This window comes from Trachinotus anak, unplaced genomic scaffold (assembly GCF_046630095.1).
Source record: "Trachinotus anak isolate AG129_WGS33_773 ecotype Australia unplaced genomic scaffold, CSIRO_AGI_Tana_v1 ptg000016l, whole genome shotgun sequence".
Lineage (NCBI taxonomy): Eukaryota > Metazoa > Chordata > Actinopteri > Carangiformes > Carangidae > Trachinotus > Trachinotus anak.
Genome location: NW_027273867.1, coordinates 24,200,595 through 24,218,689, shown reverse-complemented (window position 1 = coordinate 24,218,689; position 18,095 = coordinate 24,200,595). Strand labels below are relative to the sequence as shown.

General features: G+C 39.4%; 2 gene segments (V, D, J or C); one reads left to right on the top strand and one right to left on the bottom strand.

Moving 5' to 3' along the window:
- Positions 1-210: 210 nt before the first annotated feature.
- Positions 211-10,934, top strand: LOC139634476 (Ig kappa chain V-III region MOPC 63-like). The segment is given in 4 exon segments: positions 211-304; positions 412-732; positions 8,962-8,997; positions 9,859-10,934. Coding segments are annotated over 4 exon segments (738 nt in total).
- LOC139634465 (Ig kappa chain V-III region MOPC 63-like) overlaps positions 1,890-18,095 on the bottom strand; it is a 38,760-nt gene continuing 22,554 nt past the window's right edge. The window contains 2 exon segments of the V gene segment in view: positions 1,890-2,382; positions 3,244-3,281. Coding sequence covers positions 2,054-2,382; positions 3,244-3,281 — 367 coding nt within the window.

Sequence of the window (18,095 nt, the reverse complement as noted above, 5' to 3'; positions counted from 1 at the left end):
CATCAATTTATCAAAGGAAAGATCAACCTTTTGCAGCAGCTTGTTAAAATATAAGAAAAGACACTCAGAATAAAAGTTACTCAAACATATAAACTGCATGAAAATAAGAATTTCCATAGAGAGCCACTTTGCATCAGCAGCACCATGCTCCAGTGCTCTGGGAGAGTTTATAGTCCTGACAGTTGAAGACTGGATGACTGACAACTGTCCTTCATCACAACAGAAGACACACAAATCCTCCTCATCAAAAACATGACTTTGATCTCCGTCCTCATCTGGACTCTCCTCTGCTGCTGCTTCACAGGTAAAGTCCAGAGAATCAAACTCCTCTCCTCTATCAACATCCGTCCCTCTGAAATGAAGCCGATAAAACCATGACTCTGCTTTATGTTTGTGTCTCTGTGTCCTCAGAGTCCAGAGGACAGGTCACAGTGACTCAGCCTGGAGCAGTGAGCTCTGCTCTGGGAGCCTCCGTCACCATCACATGTAGGACCAGTCAGAATGTTCATGTTTATAACAACAGGCACTACTTAGCCTGGTACCAACAGAGAGATGGAGAAAAACCTAAACTGCTTATTTACTATGCTACCACTGTAGCTTCAGGGATTCCAGCTCGTTTTACAGGCATTGGATCAAACTCTGACTTCACTCTGACCATCAGTGGAGTCCAGGCTGAAGATGCAGCAGTTTACTACTGTCAGAGTGTACATGTTATCAACAGTCAGGATGTGTTCACACAGTGAAAAAACGTCGTACAAAAACCTCCCACAGTCACTGAACAGAAACTGAAGTGACTGATACAGTTCACTGAGGACACACACACACACACACACACACACACACACACACACACACACACACACACACACACACACACAATCAATGATTTCCTACTGAACAAAGTTGAAATCACTAGTCACATGACAGCTTCTGACAGCTGCTGATTTTCGCACAATCAGACACCCTTTTAGCATCAGTCACTCTGTTCATATGCTGATGACATCCTATTATACATCACAAACATGCTGAACTTGCTCTGTTTCAATCCATCATCCAATCACTGATAGAAAAGTTTGTCTCAGCCAAGAAGCCAGCCACCTCACCTGACGACTGTTTGATTACAAGTAGATATATTCTGATTTCTTCACTGGTTTAAGTTAATCAGATCAGAAGCTAAATCAGGATTTCTAATGTTGGAAACATGAGACATATTTCCCCATGTCTGACAAGATTTAAATAGAATTAAAACATCTGTATTTATCTCTCAACATTTGGTGCATCTGGGGTTTCACATCACTCGCTGCATGTTCTGTATCATCAGATAGTGAAGGACATCATGCACAGAACTGCTTGCTGTTAAAAAGACTTTTCATTTGTCTGTCCAGACCTGTAGCAATGACCATGTCCCTGAGACCTGATCCAGAAATGAAAGTAGTCACTGTGGGTTTCATGGGTCAGTTGTTACGATAAAGACGTCAGCAGCAAGAAAGCAGACTTTTATCACAATGATAAAAAAACACATTGAAAATAAACTCATATAATTAAGGTATATTTATTGTCATAAAATATTGAATTTGTTGGATATCTCTTCATGCTGATGATACCTGACTTTATATTTCTGCTCCTCAAAGTCAAACAAAGACTCAGCAGATTTCTGTCCCTCAGACAACATATAACAATCACTTTAAGAGGTCTGCTTTTGAGTAGGGGTGACAAAATTTTCAATTGACCAAAACATTTAACAAATTTGTAAAAAGTCACTGAAAACCCACAAACAATTAGCATAGAGTTTAAACCAGGGAGAGTTATCAATCGAGTTGTATTTCATGTCACTGAGAAAGTATCATAATCACCTGCTGATGTAATAAAAACTACAGATGGAAGCAGAATTTATTTGATGAACAGATCTTTATTTTGTGGAAACAGTGAAATTACAAACATTAGAAAAAACCAGCAAACATATCAGAGAGAGAGAGAGAGAAGATGAGAAAGAGAGAGAGACAGTGTCACAGTGAGCAGAGTAAAACCAGTAGCAGAGTCCCAGTGAGTCAGGTCAGGACTGGGAACACTGGTCTCTCCTCAGCGTCTCTGAGACCAGAGTCTGGGAGCCCTGGGTGGCCTCACAGGTCACAGAGTCCAGCTTCCCCCACTGGTCTGCAGGGAGCCTCAGGGTGCTGCTCCAGCTGTAGAGGCCGTCCTTCCCCAGCACCCCGGGGCTCCTGCTCTCCTCCCAGCTGCTGCTGATCCTGCTGCCCCCCACCTTCCAGGCCAGACTCCAGTCTGAGGGGAAGCCCTTGTTGGCCAGGCACATGAGTGTGACCTCCGTCTGATGGAGCTCCTCTTGGGATGGGGGCAGCACCGTCAGGGTGGGACGGGTATCACCTAGGAGACACCAATCAGCTTAGAGGACAGGGAGCACACAGCTGTCAATCAAACAGCAGACACTTGGACACCTTCACTGTGTGAGAGTTGATTTTCTCCTTTAAGGAGTTTCTGTCAGATGGTGTTTCTGCTCCACCAGTCACTCACTCACACATTGTTTCACTTCCCTTTAAGAAGCCTCTCATGCACATCAGCACAGAGACAATCATCAGACACTTTGACCTGAAATACATCAAACTACACTGGAAACACAAGAAGCTGATTTTACATTTTAATAATTGCATTTTACTGTAGTCTATATTACACAATTTAATGGAAAGAATAAAATACTGTTTGGAAACATTTTCAGTTTTTTATGAATTTCTTCAAAGTCCTGATTCATTTATAGTGAAACACATTTACTGATAAAACTATCAAGAGCAAAACAGTTAAATCAGATCTAGTGATAAACGCCAAAATATCACATAATTACTGACAGCCATATTTAAAAATCAGACACAGATTAAAAAAATGATTACCATAAGTAACTATTAAATTCAGAAAATTTCAGTTCTATATTATTTTAGCTCAATTTCTAACCAGTTTAAACTTTAAAGAGGACTGCAGGATTGTTGCTGTTTAATCTTTGCTGCAGCTCAAATTGTTCACGTTCACAAATTAACTGCAACATGTAAAGAAAAATTCTGTGAATCTGCTTCAAGTTCAGCTTCACAGTTGAAGAGGAGAAATGAACAATAACACAGAGATTTTAAAGTGGTTTAGATCGGCCTCATGGAAATTTATATCTCTTACAGATGTTCAGACACAGAGATTAGAACCTGAACTCATCAGACAATATTTAATATTTGATCAGAAACTTACTTCCAACATCCAGTCTGGTTCCTCCACCAAAAGTCCACCACAGTGATACAAACTCATTGAGCCGTCGTACAAAAACCTCTCACTGTACAGAGACACGGCTCTCTGACTTTGTCTGACTAAAATAAAACTACAAGTCCTCAAGTTCCTGTCATCTAAACATTTGATTACATGATTGATATTATGAACCAAACACTGATCATGTTTGGATTCATCATTTACAGTTTAAACATAAAACTGTAGTTTCTGATATTGAAGCAGAAACTTTCAGGCAAAAATGTAACTGACAATGTAAAATCACATATTTTAGTTTCTAAATAAAAATGTAACAGTGAAACATAAAATATTCTATGTTACATCATGAAATATTTCAAAAATTAAACTTACTTCCAACATCCAGTCTGGTTCCTCCACCAAAAGTCAACCACAGTGATACAAACTCATTGAGCCATCGTACAAAAACCTCTCACTGTACAGAGACACGGCTCTCTGACTTTGTCCAAACTAAATCTACAAACCCTCAAGACGCTGCTTTAGTGTTAAATTTGGAAATGAGGTTTTTCTCTGCCTCAGTATTTAATTTTCATTATCATGAGTTTTTACAATTTCTACTGTTAAAACAAACTTTGTCTCAAGTTGGAAAACTTTTCTCTTAAAACTTTACATTGACATGGAAAGGTAACTTCTTTTCCTGGTTTGCTGAATGTAATAGAAATAAAACGAAAAACAGCTCCTGAAATAAAACAGTTAATAAAAATTTGACTTACTTCCAATATCCAGTCTGGTTCCTCCACCGAACGTGTACCACAGTGATACAAACTCATTGAGCCGTCGTACAAAAACCTCTCACTGTACAGAGACACGGCTCTCTGACTTTGAAACAAACAAACTCACCAAAATGAGTCTGTTTGTGATATTTCAACAGCTGATGTGAGAAATGACAATAGCCACAAAATCCCAGACTGTATATTTTTCTATTATATAGATTCATATTGAAATAAAAGTATTTGACTCTGCTGCTGCTTCACCTACATGTTCTCACTCCCAGCTCATCACATATGGACGTTTGGTCAGGAACCTTTAGCTTCATTGTTGAACATGAAATAAAACAGTACAGCATTACTAAATTCATTTAGAAACTCACAGCACTTGGTTAATGTTGGAGAGAGATTGTGGTGTGGTTTAATACAGAAAAAGTTCAGTGTGACTTCAAAACCATGATGTTGTCTCAGCTCATATACGTCTCTGACAAAAGGCTTTGGTCTGTTTGATTCATGCATCAACTTTCAACAAAGCACAGTCTGTATTTGTATCAGATAAACTGCATGATTAAAAATGATGCTAAAGGAGTTCAAAAGTGACACCAGGAGGTCCTGACCAAGTGACTGTGACGAGTTTGGGGTGAGAGCGTGTTGACTTCACAGGTAAAGTCCAGAGAATCAAACTCCTCTAACATCCGTCCCTCTCAAGAGAGACCAGGAGGAACTTTGTATTGAGGACCACCTGGACTTCTCAGCAGCTGAGGCTCAGGGTGTTAGAGGCTTTCTTCAGGGTGGACAACATAAACTGACAGCATGACACAGGATCTAAATGGGGAAAGTGAAGAACTGTGTGGTGCGGACACTCCCTCAACCAGGTACCATGAATATCTTTGCTGTTATTAGTCTATGGAGCGGTTTCTAAATAAACTACAGCTCCATTATTTTACTGAAATCCAGGAACATGTCACTCAGTGCAACAGTGTGGCTCACTCATGTTTTTTTAATAATTAACAGACAGCAATGGAGCTCTACAGCAAATCTAAAGATGTCATTCAGGTTTTGGATACACAGACAAGACTTGTTAGTTAGTTCCATTCACTGGTGGATTGATGGGATTTGTTTATAACATCATGTGAACATGACTGACATCACATTTCAACAACGAGCTGAAATGAGACCTATGATGTCAGACATGTTCAGTCAGGTCAGAGGCTGATGACATCTGTGTAATGTTATTGTCATCATGTGATCAGAGAGACCTGGATGTGGGTGGATCACACCTGGTCTGTGAGGGTCTGTGCTGGGACCTGGAACTTGGGACTGCTTTAGTGGAAGGATCAAGGTTTAAAGACACTGTAACATGTTGACACTCTTTATATTTACTTTTGACCATAATAGACATGGTCTCTGTATTTCTGATTTTCTGAATATAGGAAACAACAATCACAGAAGATCCTGGTGTAAGAAACAGGTGATCTAATCAGGGGATGATGACGTGACCTTTAATCACAAGTCCATCATATATATGTGTGTATGTTCACTTCTTCACCTGAGGACGACATCTGTGGTTGAAATGATCTCAGTCACATCCACATCAAAGAAGAGGAAAGGAAAAGACAGTAGGATGCTGCAGTTTCTAATTTGTCTTTTTTATCATTTAAAGACATTTACAAACTATGTCTGAGGTCATTTTTATAGTTGATGCCTTTGTTCTCTAACTTCAGTGTGTGTGTGTTTGTGTGTGTCCTCAGTGAACTGTATCAGTCAGTTCAGTTTCTGTTCAGTGACTGAGGGAGGTTTTTGTACGATGCTTTTTCACTGTGTGAACACAGCTTTACTGCTGATTTCATGATAACTCTGACAGTAGTAAACTGCTGCATCTTCAGCCTGGACTCCACTGATGGTCAGAGTGAAGTCAGAGTTTGATCCTCTGCCTGTAAAACGAGCTGGAATCCCTGATGCTACAGTGGTAGCAAGGTAAATAAGCAGTTTAGGTTTTTCTCCATCTCTCTGTTGATACCAGGCTAAACGGTCTGAGCCATAAACATTCTGACTGGTCCTACATGTGATGGTGACGGAGGCTCCCAGAGCAGAGCTCACTGCTCCAGACTGAGTCACTGTGACCTGTCCTCTGGACTCTGAGGACACAGAGACACAAACATAAAGCAGAGTCATGGTTTTGTCGGCTTCATTTCAGAGGGACGGATGTTGATAGAGGAGAGGAGTTTGATTCTCTGGACTTTACCTGTGAAGCAGCAGCAGAGGAGAGTCCAGATGAGGACGGAGATCAAAGTCATGTTTTTGATGAGGAGGATTTGTGTGTCTTCTGTTGTGATGAAGGACAGCTGTCAGTCATCCAGTCTTCAACTGTCAGGACTATAAACTCTCCCAGAGCACTGGAGCATGGTGCTGCTGATGCAAAGTGGCTCTCTATGGAAATGCTCTGACTGACTCCAACAGGGACCTGATCACTCTGATGATTTTGTTCAATAGTGGATGAGTCAAGTTTTCAGAATAATAATTAGAAACATGTCATTGTTCATTTGTGTGTGGTTTCTACTTGAGTTTGATGGAAAACAGAATATTTTCTTTCTTTTATTTTCTTTCTACTTCACTCACTCACATCATCATTATCAAACATCACTGTAGGATGTGATCTACAATACATATGTGTCTTATTTATTAATTATTTAAATGTGTCAGGATTGTCATTTAAATGTATTCCTAACACAAATTTAACTGAAACAAATATTGTAAAATTTGATGGTTGTCAGGTCATTATCATTATTTGTGCTTATTTACACAAAATACAAAAAATAAGTGATGTATGTTTACTCATATATACTTAGATTTTAATCTGTAATAAATATGAAAAGGTTTAAAAATCAATTCTCAATATTAGAAATAAAAAGAAGGACATCATCAGCATTAAGTGATCTGAGATTTTAAGACCAAGTATATTTAATTTTAGATTTACCAAATAATTTTCATTCATTTGTTCATTTATTTAGAAAAAAAATAATTTTCTATAGATTTTAACTTAATTTTAAAATGCACAGAATGTAAATGTCTATTACACACACCAGTCATTTCAGTTCAGTGTTTATTGGATCACATTTTCATGAAAAAGAATCACATATCACTGTTCCCTTTACATGAATCATTGTACATGTGATACTGTGTCAGCAACAAATAACAAGTCAGAGCATTTCCATAGAGAGCCACTTTGCATCAGCAGCACCATGCTCCAGTGCTCTGGGAGAGTTTATAGTCCTGAGAGTTGAAGACTGGATGACTGACAGCTGTCCTTCATCACAACAGAAGACACACAAATCCTCCTCATCAAAAACATGACTTTGATCTCCGTCCTCATCTGGACTCTCCTCTGCTGCTGCTTCACAGGTAAAGTCCAGAGAATCAAACTCCTCTCCTCTATCAACATCCGTCCCTCTGAAATGAAGCTGACAAAACCATGACTCTGCTTTATGTTTGTGTCTCTGTGTCCTCAGAGTCCAGAGGACAGGTCACAGTGACTCAGTCTGGAGCAGTGAGCTCTGCTCTGGGAGCCTCCATCACCATCACATGTAGGACCAGTCAGGATGTTTATTATGGCAGCCCATACCACCGTTTAGCCTGGTATCAAAAGAGAGATGGAGAAAAACCTAAACTGCTTATTTACTATGCTACCACTGGAGCATCAGGGATTCCAGCTCGTTTTACAGGCAGAGGATCAAACTCTGACTTCACTCTGACCATCAGTGGAGTCCAGGCTGAAGATGCAGCAGTTTACTACTGTCAGAGTTTTCATGTTATCAACAGTCAGTGGGTGTTCACACAGTGAAAAAGTGTCGTACAAAAACCTCCCTCAGTCACTGAACAGAAACTGAACTGACTGATACAGTTCACTGAGGACACACACACACACACACACACACACACACACTGAAGTTAGAGAACAAAGGCATCAACTATAAAAATGACCTCAGACATAGTTTGTAAATGTTTTTAAATGATAAAAAGAACAAATTAGAAACTGCAGCATCCTACTGTATTTTCCTTTCCTCTTCTTTGATGTGGATGTGACTGAGATCATTTCAACCACAGATGTCGTCCTCAGGTGAAGAAGTGAACATACACACATATATATGATGGACTTGTGATTAAAGGTCACGTCATCATCCCCTGATTAGATCACCTGTTTCTTACACCAGGATCTTCTGTGATTGTTGTTTCCTATATTCAGAAAATCAGAAATACAGAGACCATGTCTATTATGGTCAAAAGTAAATATAAAGAGTGTCAACATGTTACAGTGACAGTTTGATTCTCTGGACTTTACCTGTGAAGTCAACACGCTCTCACCCCAAACTCGTCACAGTCACTTGGTCAGGACCTCCTGGTGTCACTTTTGAACTCCTTTAGCATCATTTTTAATCATGCAGTTTATCTGATACAAATACAGACTGTGCTTTGTTGAAAGTTGACGCATGAATCAAACAGACCAAAGCCTTTTGTCAGAGACGTATATGAGCTGAGACAACATCATGGTTTTGAAGTCACACTGAACTTTTTCTGTATTAAACCACACCACAATCTTTCTCCAACATTAACCAAGTGCTGTGAGTTTCTAAATGAATTTAGTAATGCTGTACTGTTTTATTTCACGTTCAACAATGAAGCTAAAGGTTCCTGACCAAACGTCCATATGTGATGAGCTGGGAGTGAGAACATGTAGGTGAAGCAGCAGCAGAGTCAAATACTTTTATTTCAATATTAATCTATATAATAGAAAAATATACAGTCTGGGATTTTGTGGCAATTGTCATTTCTCACATCAGCTGTTGAAATACCACAAACAGACTCATTTTGGTGAGTTTGTTTGTTTCAAAGTCAGAGAGCTGTGTCTCTGTACAGTGAGAGGTTTTTGTACGACGGCTCAATGAGTTTGTATCACTGTGGTGGACTTTTGGTGGAGGAACCAGACTGGATGTTGGAAGTAAGTTTCTGATCAAATATTAAATGTTGTCTGATGAGTTCAGGTTCTAATCTCTGTGTCTGAACATCTGTAGGAGATATAAATTTCCATGAGGCCGATCTAAACCACTTTAAAATCTCTGTGTTATTGTTCATTTCTCCTCTTTAACCTTGAAGCTGAACTTGAAGCAGATTCACAGAATTTTTCTTTACATGTTGCAGTTAATTTGTGAAACGTGAACAATTTGAGCTGCAGCAAAGATTAAACAGCAACAATCCTGCAGTCCTCTTTAAAGTTTAAACTGGTTAGAAATTGAGCTAAAATTATTCTATGACTGAAATTTTCTGAATTTAGTATGGTAATAACTTATTTTAATCTGTGTCTGATTTTTAAATATGGCTGTCAGTTATTATGTGATATTTTGACGTTTAACAGTCGATCTGATTTAACTGTTTTGCTCTTGATAGTTTTATCAGTAAATGTGTTTCACTATAAATTAATCAGGACTTTGAAGAAATTAATAAAAAACTGAAAATGTTTCAGTAGAGTACAGTATTTTATTCTTTCCATTAAATTGTGTAATATAGACTACAGTAAAATGTAATTATTGAAATGTAAAATCAGCTTCTTGTGTTTCCAGTGTAGTTTGATGTGTTTCAGGTCAAAGTGTCTGATGATTGTCTCTGTGCTGATGTGCATGAGAGGCTTCTTAAAGGGAAGTGAAACAATGTGTGAGTGAGTGACTGGTGGAGCAGAAAAACCATCTGACAGAAACTCCTTAAAGGAGAAAATCAACTCTCACACGGTAAAGGTGTCCAAGTGTCTGCTGTTTGATTGACAGCTGTGTGCTCCTTGTCCTCTAAGCTGATTGCTGTCTCCTAGGTAATACCCGTCCCACCCTGACGGTGCTGCCCCCCTCCCAAGAGGAGCTCCATCAGACGGAGGTCACACTCATGTGCCCAGCCAACAAGGGCTTCCCCTCAGACTGGAGTCTGGCCTGGAAGGTGGGGGGCAGCAGGATCAGCAGCAGCTGGGAGGAGAGCAGGAGCCCCGGGGTGCTGGGGAAGGACGGCCTCTACAGCTGGAGCAGCACCCTGAGGCTCCCTGCAGACCAGTGGGGGAAGCTGGACTCTGTGACCTGTGAGGCCACCCAGGGCTGCCAGACTCTGGTCTCAGAGACGCTGAGGAGAGACCAGTGTTCCCAGTCCTGACCTGACTCACTGGGACTTTGCTACTGGTTTTACTCTGCTCACTGTGACACTGTCTCTCTCTCTTTCTCATCTTCTCTCTCTCTGTTTGCTATTTTTCTTTATTTTTGTAATTTCACAGTTTCAACAAAATAAAGATCTGTTCATCAACTAAATTCTGCTTCCATCTGTAGTTTTTATTACATCAGCAGGTGATTATGATACTTTCTCACTGACATGAAATACAGCTTGACTGATTACTCTCCCTGGTTTAAACTCTATGCTAATTGTTTGTGGGTTTTCAGTGACTTTTTATAAATTTGTTAAATGTTTTATTCAATTAATTTTTTTTTCACCTCTACTCAAAAGGAGAGTTCTTAAAGTGATTGTTATATGTTGTCTGAGGGACAGAAATCTGCTGAGTCTTTGTTGGACTTTCAGGAGCAGAAATATAAACTTAGGCATCATCAGCATAAAGAGATACCCAGTATCTCTGCACTCACTCTGCAACTCTCTCTCTGGGTCTCTGTTTAACATGGCTTTCATAGATTTCCATAGTGCTGTTTTCTTCTAGTAATGCTGACATATTCCATATTTTTTGACAATAAATATACTTTGATTATATTAGTTTACTTTCAGTGTTTTTTGTTGTCGTCACAATACATGTATGCTTTCTTGCTGCTGATGTCTTTATACTAACAGCTGATCCATGACACCCACAGTGACTACTGTCATTTCTGGATCAGGTCTCAGGGACATTGTCGTTGCTTGGTGATTATCTGAAAAAGAAATGATTGGACAAACTGATTCACTCAGACTCTCAGTGAAAGCAGACAGTGTCTTAGTGCAGCATCACATCCTAAAAAACAGCAAGCAGTTCTGTGCATGATGTCCTTCACATGTGACCTTTGACCTTCTCTGTGCTGATGTTAGAACATGTGGATTCAGTGGTAAATTGTGAACTATGAACTGTAGCTGCCCTGAACATATAATTGTGTTTCCCCTCAATGCTCAGAGAGAGGACTATTCATATTCTCAAAGACATAAGAGGTTATAAGGGTAAAAATGAAGGGTAAATTTAGTTTCCACCCAGCAGCTCAAAAGGATGATGTGAATCCTGTGATGTGAGAATTTTGATGCTCAACAGAATAGTTTTCTTTGTCTTTCTGAGGTTCTGTTATTCTGATGATACAGAACATGCAGTGAGTGATGTGAAAGGCCCCAGATGCACCAAATGTTGAGAGATAAATACAGATGTTTTAATTCTATTTAAATCTGGTCAGACATGAGGAAATATGTCTGACTTTCAGAAATCCTGATTTAGCCTCTTGTTAGCTTCTGCTTCTCTCCCTTCACTCTCACCTTCATATCTCTCCTTCTCCTCATCCTCCTCACTGGCCCTGCCACCACCATTATCAGCCACAGGTGCTGAACAAAGTCTGGCAGCATCTTCCTGAAGAGCCTGTGTTTTTTTTAGGTCACAGTTTCTCTTGTTTTGAAGATGCTGTTTAATGAAGGCACTGGGCTCAAAGGGAGAGAGGGAGAGAGGGAGGGGTTTAGAGATACTGGGCCAGTCCAGTGTCTATTAAGAAGAAAATGGCTGATCTACCTGTTTTGTGGGATGGTCCAGCAAATTATAAGGAAAAAAACAAAACAGTTGTGTGAGGCCGGAAGACTTGTTGACCAGCAAGCAAAGTGCCACATCTGACAGATGTCCAGCCAAGTCCTGATTTGACCTAGTTTGTGTTTTTCTCCTGCTATTTGTAGCATATCCCACCGAAAGATGGTCTGAACTGATGAATTAAATGATTGATTAAACTGATTAAATATATTGCAAAACTCCAAAATCAACGTAAGAGCTGATAATACAGAGAAAACAACAATGTAAAAACCGTTAGCTCCTTTCTCATACAGTTTCAGTTCATTACCATAAAATTACCTCAGTGAACTATAGAATTACCGTAGTTTGAAACTACTTAAACACACAAACCATCGTAATATTTCAGTAATGACAATAGATACTAACCTTGTGCCTTGTTGGGGGGTCGCTAATAATACATTCAAAGCTTCCTTGTCTGTGTTTGTCTTTTACGGTTTTATCCTTTTTTTCCATTTCTCCCTGAGTCAAGGTCCTGCTATGTAAACAGGAACTCTGTGTCTGTACCAGAAGATTTATTTACAAAATAAAAGCGCCCCTAACCAAATAAAGAAACCGGACAATATAAGCTTAAAAACAGGTGAAAATAATATAATAAATGTAACAAAATGATATTTCAGCAGGGCTATTTCATCTCTAGGCCCAAACCATGAACTGGGTTCCTCACACTATTAGCACCGATGCACCAAATTTTTCTCATTAATGCAGATGCTTTTGTCTTCCATTGAAATCTAATAAAATCACAGTTAATAGAGCAAAAATGATGGTGAAATGACAGCTGTGAAAAAAAAAACATTAATAAGTAATTCACAGACAAAAAGATTTTGGAGGAAAATGTTTTGAAATTGACATGTGGTAAAAAGTTGAGTTCAAGAAGATCTTGTCAGTTTATTGAAATGTGGATTCCAAACAATGTAAAAGATTTATTGCACATTTAAAACAGGGGGGAGAAGTCAGAAATCCTGATTTAACTTCTGGTCTTATCCATAATTTAATGAAGAGAAGATGAGGATTCTGTGATGTACAACAGGAAGTCATCAGCACATTATGTAAATAAATGAGGCCTGATGCTGATGGATTTCTTAAAGTATGAAAGCAGGGTTTGAATTAAGTATTTTAAGTAGTGTAAAAGCAAATCAGTGTCTGTTTAACATTTTGACATACATGTGTTTGAATTAACAATATTAAATTTCTATCTAGAGATATAGTGAATTTTCTGTACAAATTATACAGTACCAGCTACTACTGTGTGTGTGTGTGTGTGTGTGTCCTCAGTGAACTGTATCAGTCAGTTCAGTTTCTGTTCAGTGACTGAGGGAGGTTTTTGTACGACGCTTTTTCACTGTGTGAACAGATTCTGACTGTTGATAACATGATAACTCTGACAGTAGTAAACTGCTGCATCTTCAGCCTGGACTCCACTGATGGTCAGAGTGAAGTCAGAGTTTGATCCTCTGCCTGTAAAACGAGCTGGAATCCCTGATGCTCCAGTGGTAGCATGGTAAATAAGCAGTTTAGGTTTTTCTCCATCTCTCTGTTGGTACCAGGCTAAACGGTTTGAGCTATAAACGTTCTGACTGGTCCTACATGTGATGGTGACGGAGGCTCCCAGAGAGAGAGTTTAACCAGACAAGATTTAGTAAGTAAGTAATGAAGTCATGACAACTGTGAGACAAGTGAAGCATTGTGTTTAGTGTTGTGGACATCTGCTTCAGAGATGAGAAACAACTGGAATGTTGTTGAGTTTGTCACCTGAACTCACGTGTTGGTTTGATGAAGGAAACAGGAAACTCATTCAAAGTTCAAATCCCAGCATTTATTAAAGCTAACAGCAAAATAGCATTCAGAAAAGGAGATCATTACAGAGCTCTGGGTCAAACTCTCTTTCCCTGACAACAACATGCAGCTGTGCCAGTTCACGAAGTTTGACACATTAACTTCCCCCTAGCCCTGTCTTTTTATTACTGTTACACAAAGGAAGCAAAGAATGTAGGTTGAACTCTTCTTCATTGGCTGTTGCCCGTCCGGCCTTCACCCAGGCACCTCCTTCACGGTTATCTGACTCCATTTGACCTCCTTCACTCGTGCCTGGGAACAGCTGATTTTTCCTGTATGAAACAGAGAAAAGAAGACAGAGAGAGACACAACACTCCCACCTCCTCAGGGCTGTCTCACATCTATCAGTTAATCGTGCCCTTTCACACTTCTGTCCTCGTCTTTACCTATGCCGTCTATCCGTGGCATGTCCACCCCACATCTAGAGAACAACCCCTTCACACCTCCTTGGCTCTATCTGTAACACCCTGGTCCCTGTTGAGACTTCAGCAACTCCCCAACATATAGTTATCAAAAGCAAGCATCATAACCTTGCAATACTCACACACACACAATGCTATTGCACAATGCTAAAACTATTCTTCAAAGTGTTTTATGAAATTGTGTCTATGTGTAGGAAAATGTGTGAAAGGAATGAAGAAAGAATTAAGTTTAGCCACTGATGTGTCAGCTCCAGTAGACTAACATATAAACTGTAGATGTGTTCCTCCTGTGTCACAGTGGTTAACTGGTTCAGTCCTTATCTGTCAGGCAGAGATGATGTTGTCTCACTTGCTCAACATTCACCAGATACTATCAGTATAAACTCTGGTGTTCCCCAAGGCTCCATCCTGGGTCCTCTGTTGGTCTGACTTTAAATGCTGCTGTTGATTAACAATAGGCATTGTGGAAGTGATTTTTTACATGTATGCTGATGAAATATGACTCTTCATTTGACATTTCATTCATCACTCCAACAGATAGAGCAGATATTGTGATGTTACTGGTCTGATTGGTCTTCTCAACTGGACCTGTTCTCTTCATTTGAGGAAACTTTCAGGTAGTTGAGGTTGGTGGTGGACCGTTTGAAGTTCAGGAGGAGAAATGCTAGAGACACTATGAACAACATAAACCATCTGTCTCTCTCTGTGTGTGTGTGTGTGTGTGTGTTTGTGAACATCTGCAGTGAACTGTATCAGTTCCTGCAGTAGCTTCCAGCTGCTGTTTTGACAGAGGGAGGTTTTTGTATGACACTTTTTCACGGTGAGAACACCCACTGACTGTTGATGTAATGTGCACTCTGACAGTAGTAAACTCCTGAATCTTCAGCCTGGACTCCGTTGATGGTCAGAGTGAAGTGAACTCCATTCCCTGCTCCACTTCCACTGAATCTGGGGGAGATTCCTGAAAATCTGTCTGATATGAAATAGATCAGAAGTTTGGGAACTTCTCCAGTTTTCTGATGGTACCAGGCCAGGTAGTATTTTGTGGGGGAACAGCATGAGCCCACTTGTCTACTGGTTGTACATTCAACAGAGGCAGTTTGACCAAGCTGCACTGATGTAGTTGCTGGCTGAGTCAAGACAACATTTTGTCCAACAGAGCCTGAAGACAGAGAAGAAACACTGGACATGAGATGATGGAGTTAAACTCAGCTTCACTCCAAATGATGAAAACTGATTTTCCTCACCCTGAGTGAAGCAGAGGAGAGTCCAGATGAGGACGGAGATCAAAGTCATGTTTTTGATGAGGAGGATTTGTGTGTCTTCTGTTGTGATGAAGGACAGTTGTCAGTCATCCAGTCTTCAACTGTCAGGACTATGAACTCTCCCAGAGCACTGGAGCATGGTGCTGCTGATGCAAAGTGGCTCTCTATGGAAATGCTCTGACTGACTCCAACAGACCTCCACAAAATCTTGATTAACTTTTACATGAGACAAATACTTGGAATTTAACTACATTACCTGAGTTTGGTGAAATGTGGATTCTAAACAATTTACAGGATTTTCTCCATGTTCAGAACAGGAGGGAGTCACCAGAAAACCTGCTTCAACTCATCTGATGAACAACAGGAAGAAGGCAATTTCAAATATATGGCAATTACAAACTACAAGTGAAATCATTTTTGACGTATAACAAAACGTCATCAGTCAACAAGCTGATTTTATGATGTGTTCATGAAATAATTCCTGAGATGTTGATGGATTTTCTGTTAAAAGCAGTTAAGGTTTGAATGATGACTGGAAACAACCAGAGTAAAATGAGATTCATGTCAAGTGAATTTTGTTATTTAATTGGTATGAAAATATACACGTACTTTTTATGACAAAGACAGATTTGTATAATTATACAAATATTGACTTGTGTGTTTGCATGTGTGTATGTTAGTGTGTTTACATGTCTTTCTACAGTTGTGACAATACGTTTTATTTTTCAAACCATCACTTTGGGGACATTTTAACTTGATGAACACATTTTAGTCAGAGCATTTCCATAGAGAGCCACTTTGCATCAGCAGCACCATGCTCCAGTGCTCTGGGAGAGTTTATAGTCCTGAGAGTTGAAGACTGGATGACTGACAACTGTCCTTCATCACAACAGAAGACACACAAATCCTCCTCATCAAAAACATGACTTTGATCTCCGTCCTCATCTGGACTCTCCTCTGCTGCTGCTTCACAGGTAAAGTCCAGAGAATCAAACTCCTCTCCTCTATCAACATCCGTCCCTCTGAAATGAAGTCGACAAAACCATGACTCTGCTTTATGTTTGTGTCTCTGTGTCCTCAGAGTCCAGAGGACAGGTCACAGTGACTCAGTCTGGAGCAGTGAGCTCAGCTCTGGGAGCCTCTGTCACCATCACATGTAGGACCAGTCAGAACGTTTATGACTCAAACTATTTATCCTGGTACCAACAGAGAGATGGAGAAAAACCTAAACTGCTTATTTATGGTGCTACCAGTCGACCATCAGGGATTCCAGCTCGTTTTACAGGCAGAGGATCAAACTCTGACTTCACTCTGACCATCAGTGGAGTCCAGGCTGAAGATGCAGCAGTTTACTACTGTCAGAGTTTTCACTATATCAACAGTCAGTATGTGTTCACACAGTGAAAAAGCATCATACAAAAACCTCCCTCATTCACTGAACAGAAACTGAACTGACTGATACAGTTCACTGAGGACACACACACACATACACACACACACACACACTATACATTTTATTCTTCTATTGTTTAAATCTCTGGATGAAGGTTCATTAGACATTTGTATCTTGTTTATCCATCATGTTTCTTATGAAACACTGGCTCCTCCCTCCTTAAACCTGAAATAAATCTTTGACATTGTTTGGAATTCACCTTTCTGAGACAATGAATTGAACAAGTTAAAATTGATTCTGTGTCATCAGCCTCGAACTTCACACATCACAGAAACCAGTGTCATAGCTGGTTGGTGGAAATTAAATCACATTTTTATTTTACATTTTTACCAGACACACCATCTTTTGTCTTTGAAGATTTAAAGTCACTCTCGGCGCTGAGGGGAAACATCCTGATGTGATACCAGGTTCACACCATGATGTTCTGCTGTGATGGAGAAAGACTGAAACAAGCAGCATTGACCTTCTTCATCTATTCTCCATGTTAAAGAAATGATCCTCTTCTGTTTGGATGTTGATCATTTATCATTAAAAAAAAATCACATTTTTTACAGTTGATACCTTTGTTCTCTAACTTCAGTATTCATGTTGTTGGCTACGTTTACTTTCCTGTTTTTCTGCAGTAACTGTACTTTTACTTCAGTCATGTTTGTGATACTTTATCCACCTCTTTTTGTGTGACTCTGATCAGATGCTTGAAATTAGATAATTGTATTAAGAAACGTTTTCATGTTAATGTATTACCACACATCTGTAGATATAGTGGATGAGGTGTATGTTTTTAAACAAAACAGATTATGTGTGTGTGTGTGTCTGATAATACATTTCTGAATATAAGATTAGATTAGAAGATGCATCAGAATTTGATTTGATTTGATTATAATCATTTCCTGTTTGATTTTGATAGTCAGCTGTCATCTTGTTACAAACACTTCATCATTGAGTACTAAACAAATTCAGTATATGAAAGAGAAAGTCTCATAACTCAAGAATTTCAAAACAGTAAAATGAAATATATTAATGTTAATAGAAATGTGGACCAAAAAAGACCACATTGTGCTTCATTGTTAGAAACTCAAACATGCAAAGCAGAAGCACAATGTATAAAATACATATTTCTGTCTGACAGAATAAAAGCAAACAACAAACTAGACCTGCATGTAAGTATATGAGGGCAGTGACTACTGTCGTTTCTGGATCAGGTCTCAGGGACATTGTCAATGCTTGGTGATGATCTCACAAAGAAATGATTGGACAAACTGATTCATTCAGACTCTCAGCATCACATCCTCAACCTGG